We start from the raw sequence: 6,000 nt of genomic DNA on the forward strand, positions 1-6,000 counted from the left end.
TATCCTGGTCATCTAATTCCACCCAAAGACCCTGGGCTGGTATGTCAGGGATATTGGGGAATACCTGAGTTTGATGATGTCCTATATGCGCAAAGGATCGAGCAGACAGGGATCCCGCTTCTGAAGTAGCCAAAAAGTGCCTGGTCCAGATGGATTGCTGAACTCCAACCGCAATGCCCTTTTGTATGGCCAGCTCCATCCATTGCCTCATTTCGATGGGAATAGTCTCAGGTAATCCCTCCTCCTGTCTTAAACTGGTGGCCGGTTTAGGGGTGAAGGTTGCCTCTGGGATTCGCCGGGCAGTGCTCATTGGAGAAGATATGCCTATGGAAGGCTGTCCAGAAATAGCCTGTCTGGGCTGGATGGATAAGTCCAAGGGCCCCAACAATGTACTTGGGCCCAGATCCGATTGTTGTGTCATAGCCATCTTGTCCACCTCCCTGGCTGGTTTCTGCCACTGTCTTTCCAAGGCTTGGTGCCATCTATGGGCATCCTTATCCGCCGCCTTAGAGGCCTTTTTGGGGCCCACTGACTTATCTCAGGACTTATTTGTCTTGGAGCGGAAGACGTTGTCACCTTCCATTGTGGAGGACTGAATCTCATGTCTCTAACTTTATTTTTATTATTATTATTATTATTATTATTATTATTATTATTATTATTATTATTATTATTATTTGTACTTAGGGGTGGTGCCTACCCCTGTGGTTGAAAGTAGGGCACTTCTCCAGGAGTGTAAGTCTATATATATATATCTATGTACAAACACACACATATATACATATGCCTATATCTATATGTAAGCCCGTATATATGGGAAACAGTATCTAAGGGTCCCCAGCAAGGGAAACCCCCCAAGCGCTCCAAGCAAGAAATATTCAGGATTCCTGGTCCCCAACAAGGGAAACCAGCCATACAGGTCCTGGATGGATCCTTTCCTGTCAAAAACGTCCCGCTGTTTGAAATGGCACTTGAAGCTTCGGTCCAATGTAACGATCCAAAAGCAATTGCGAGAGGGGGGGAAAAAATCCTGTTTAAGGACTAGCCTGCTTATCCAACACCAGCAGGCTCAAAGAGAAATAATCCCAGGAAAGTGGAGTGGGAAAGTACTTGCCCCGGTCCCCAAGAAGGGAAACCAGCGGGGAATGGGGCCTGTAATATTTAGGCACGAACTTGAAGCCAGCTGTTTAAAAAGGCGGGAAGGCAGAAACTCCGATGTTCAATGCCTGAGCAGTTTAATGAGCCGCTGCTGCTGACTCTCCAAAATGTAAGACAAATGATCCTGTAAGGAGAAGTGAGCCAGGGCTGCGAGCATTCCAGCAAGATCGCAAAGATAAGACAATCGGGGAATTAGATAGGCTAATTGCCTGAAGCGGCCACCTCAGACTGCCTGCGAAGTGGCAGGCTCTGCCAGTCACAAAGAGCTGCTCTCAACTGATCGAGGTGATAACCTAATAGAGCCACAAGCCTTGAAATCACCAGATTAATAGGGGGAAAAATTTGCAAGCCGAATTAACCCAAGAGCAAACCTGAATCTTGACTAGCTGAATCAGAAAACCATTCCAGTCAGGGAGTGCACAACCTCTTATCATGAAGACCGAGCTAAAACTATTTTTTTGTCTAAATGAGCACATAAATTGCAATAAATTAAGGTTCTGATAGATTGGCTACTTTGCATTTCTAAAATTGTGTATATGTAAAGAACTGTACAAATTTATATTAGGAAGCCTGCTTATGACATATCAATATATTCAGTATGAATAAGATCTGTTTTAAGCCAAAATACTCCAACCAGAAATACTGTATGGTTATAAAATAAACAAATATCAGAATTATAATAAAGCAGGATGAGTATCAATATCAATATCAATAATAACATTATTAAAATCACTATATTCAATAGCTCATTCCAAATGTGAGGGTACTATTGCAGATCTATTTACCCTGCGATTTTCTTTGGAACTGTTAATGATCATTATCTGGATATATTCTACAGCTTTTATGTTTAATGGAATAGTATGGTTCCATAACAACATGAAGGTTTTCAGCTAGTTTAAAGATTCAAAAGAAGCATATTGTATATCTTGGATGGTTTCAAATTCATTAGGTATAAATCACAGGGAGATTCTGGCAGTTCCCCGATCCAATGTCAAACTGAAACTGAATAAATTTTAGTCTTCTAAGAAGCTTGGAAATCACAAAGAATATGAACTTCTACATGAATAGACACAATATACCTTTGTTTTTTTCTGTATTCACAATAACTAAGATCAAATGTCAAAATAGATGGACACATTTACACTGACTTCCTTTAAAAAATTTCATTCCAGATATTGATGAAATAAGATGTCATATATAAGCTCACAGAAAGTCAATTTAGTGCAGTGGTTAAGGTATCAGGTTAAAAACTGGGAGACTGTGAGTTCTGTTCTACCGTATTTCTCCAACAATACAGCCTCCACCAATAGGAAGGCCCACCATGATTTCTAAGCATGAGGTGAAATTAAGCCCCACCCCCAAAATTTAGGCCTATTGAAACCATGTGTTTCCCCACCATTTCTCACATTGTCCGTTAGAACTACACGAGGTGAAGAGAAATGGGGGGAAGGGGGGGGGAGAAAACTTGCCTTTAGGAGTGCCCTGCAGGTAGCCTAGGCTAGAATTCCCCGATCTACCGATAAAACATCAGCCGATAGAAACGGCCTCGCGGAGTAGGGAGTGTGCATGTGTGCTCTCCCCGAGGCCGCTTCTACCGGCCAATCGAAGTGGCAGGTGACTGCCCTTGGGGAGTTTCCATCACCCGAAAGACACTGCCTAATGGCGAGGGGACACAGGCTGCCATGCCTCGCCCCGAAGCAGCTGGGGACTCTGCCTTCGGGGAGCTTTTGTTGGCTGATAGAAATGGCCTTGTGGAGAGGTACGTGCATATAGGCCGCTTTAGATGGGGGAGGAAATTAAGTCACCCCTGAAAAGACGGCCTAGCTGTTTTTTCAGGGGTCAAAAAAGATAAGGCCCGGCCTTATTTTGTGAGAAACATGGTAGCAGTTGGTAAAATCAACACTGATCTGAAGTCATTCTAAAAAAGGCATTAAGCTCAAACATCCCATTAAGATTTATAATCAAATTATTAAATATAAGGAAACATATTCAGTATTAAAACATGCTTTACATAAAACAAAAATTAATATTGCTATTCATTAGTACATTATTGTGTTGTGTTCAGTGGCCTTGAAATTTTTAATAATGATTAAGGGCAGAGGTGCCAGAAGGTGTAACCGAGTGGTTTGTGTCCCTTAGTGACAAGTCATGAGTCACAATTACTGCTGTAAAGAGTGCAAATGTTACTCAAACATTTCCAAGGACTGTGGGGCATATAAAAGGTTGGGAACCACTGTTTTACAGGAATAGACCTAGAGACATTACAATTACTATGGGGTAGATTTCTTTGGAAAGACTTGTGTGATACCTGCTACAGTTCTAAATAGTATGGGCTTTACAGCTAGGTAACAATTTCCACACTGATTTTATATGTAAATACACATCAGTTTAAACAGAATCCTTTTAAAAGTATGCCATTAACAGATGCTTTGTGAATAATTCTGCTACATCAAAAACACTAGTATGTTAATTTTGATATCACATAGTACATCAATCTGCAGCCACATGGGGTCAGGCTGTTTAACTATTTTAGTAAACAAGATAGCTAAACACATCAGGCTCTTCCATCTGCATCCAACATCTTTGGACACAAGGAAAACAAAGAGAGGGCAAATAAACCAGTTTCTCAATTTTAACTATTTCAGAACTAGTCAAGGCTAAATTCAAAATATGGTAACAATTTGTGCCATGTTCTGAGATTAATAATTGATATTTTTAATCAGATGATTCAAATTATAGTGGTTAATAATTGTCATAAAATTCCTGTTTTCAGAAGACAAGGCATTGTATGCAAAGAGAGAATGTTCGGCCTTAACTTACTAATATTTGATTATCAAAAGCAAAGCAATGAAACTTACCTACCAGGAGCAATAAAGCTGCTACAATAGACAATTACAGTACATTCAAACAATCTTATTCACTTTTCAATCGCCTGAATTATTTTACTCACTGTATTTTCCCATTGCTTTTTCTTTTACAGTCTTCTTTGAAGATTTTTTATGTAAGGTCTCTTTAGAAATTTCATCACAATTGTTTTGCTTTGGGGGCGCTACTGCACGGTCTTGTGGAGATTCAGTTGCCTTTTTCCCTTTTATATCCTTTTTAAAGGATTTGTCTTTTTGATCACTTTTTAAAATATCTGACTGTGAGACAGATGAAACTTCATCTGCCTGCTTGCTTGTTTGCCTACCAACTGACGACTTTGTGGAGCTTTTTCCCCCTTTAGATTTGACCTTTTTCTGATTTGCTTTCTTTTCAGTCTGCTGACTATCAGTCTCTGAAATATCAGAATCTGAATCAGAAAGATCATAAAAACGTTTCAGATCCTCCGTAGAGGTACGATTAATTGGTCGACCTCGCTTATCCACAGTATATTTCAACTTGAATTTTTTGTCATGAAACATAGCCCGAAATCTTGAATCAATTTTGATCTTGCGGTCCTTTTCTGGCATTTCCCAAAACCGCGGATCTTTTGTGATGCGAGAAAATCGCTTATCACTCGTGAGTTCCTTCTTAGATGCCATTCTTGCTTTTTTACAAAATGCAACAAACCTGAACCTGAAAATAAAGAAAAAAATTATTATTGGATCATAAAATAAAAAAGACTGTCTTCTAAAATTAAAGGTATAAATGATAAAGTAATTTTCAGAGAAGCATATTGTAAATAGGAAATCACATTCAATCCTCCTCCTTCCACTCTAATGTTCAACATTATGTAAAATAGTAGTTTAATTTAGACATCATCACAATGTATATGAATATAAATTGATCCACTTCCCTCAGGAAATGGGACAGATGTTGCCCTTAGAGCCATCCAACATTTTTAGGTCTATTAAGGATAACATTAAGTAGTATGTTACATCCATTCACCTATGTTGAGGCTGATAAATTGAAATAACACTGAAAAAGTTTTTAAGTTGCTTTGGTTCCATTTATATCCATATCAAACCTAATAGACTTGAATAAATGTGCTATGCATTTATCAATGTGTATGTTACACTTACATCCTTTATTAGAAGATCAAAGCGGTCTACTTAAGATCCTTTCTCATATTACCCTCCACAGATATATTGTGGGGTGGCCAGGACTGGCCAAAACCAAGCAGTAAATCTTAGAACTGAGATGGATCCTAACCAATAACCAATAATCCTAACCATGCATGGAAGCAACAGGTACTAGTATATTAAATGGAGAATCTAACAACACAGCAGCTATTCCTCGTTAGCTAACATCAAACAACTACATTTTAATTTATCGTGTTGCGGGAATCAGAGTTCAACCCACTGTTCACTTTACAAAGATTTAGCACAAAAAGTGCAATGCGAAGGGAAATGAAAGTCCGATTATGTGTATCTGAGCCACGAGACAACAAAAAAGAAAAACACCCTCGCGTGAATCTCACAACCCCAGCAAAAAAACAACAACTACACTTACTTAATTACTTGTCAATCGCGCTAGTCAACCAATATTTTCAGTCGCCTGTACAGACACCGCGTTGAGCGCACGGATCGAAAGGACTTCCGTGCGCAGAAAATTTACGTCATTTCCTACGGCGGCTGGAAAGAGACAAAATTACCTTACCGTCGTAAAGGTGCCGGAGGTATGGGCGGAGGGAGGCGGGGGGAGAAAAGAGGAAGTACTGTCTCCTTGGAAGCTAGCAGACCGAACGTGCGTTGATTATTTCACAGAACTATGTTAAAGGATATTTCAAGTCTTACTACTTTGGGTCGTTTTAAAAAGATGGATTTTAATAAAATTCCTCAATCCCTCTATCGTTCTTGGTTTTCATAACACAGATCAATGAAGCACTGGCTGAGCGTAGGTTGTAATTTATCCTTCAGT

The 6,000-nt window shown here is 39.5% G+C and overlaps 1 protein-coding gene across 2 annotated transcripts in view; it reads right to left on the minus strand.

Moving 5' to 3' along the window:
- Nucleotides 1-5,714, minus strand: part of ESF1 (ESF1 nucleolar pre-rRNA processing protein) — a 40,479-nt gene extending 34,765 nt beyond the window's left edge. Inside the window, exons 1-2 of one of the 2 annotated variants that reach the window (XM_087919274.1) lie at nt 5,601-5,714; nt 4,109-4,716 (exon numbers count right to left, since the gene is read on the minus strand). In XM_087919274.1, the coding sequence (XP_087775400.1) occupies nt 4,109-4,682 (574 nt within the window). In that variant the 5' untranslated portion in view covers nt 4,683-4,716; nt 5,601-5,714. Of the gene's footprint in view, nt 1-4,108; nt 4,717-5,592 lie in introns of both variants that reach the window. The other variant, XM_026712820.2, reaches the window with a different exon arrangement.
- Between the last annotated feature and the right edge of the window lie 286 nt (nt 5,715-6,000).

The sequence above is a fragment of the Pseudonaja textilis genome, chromosome 1 (genome assembly GCF_049901715.1).
Source record: "Pseudonaja textilis isolate UNSWEBS1 chromosome 1, rPseTex1.2, whole genome shotgun sequence".
NCBI lineage: Eukaryota > Metazoa > Chordata > Lepidosauria > Squamata > Elapidae > Pseudonaja > Pseudonaja textilis.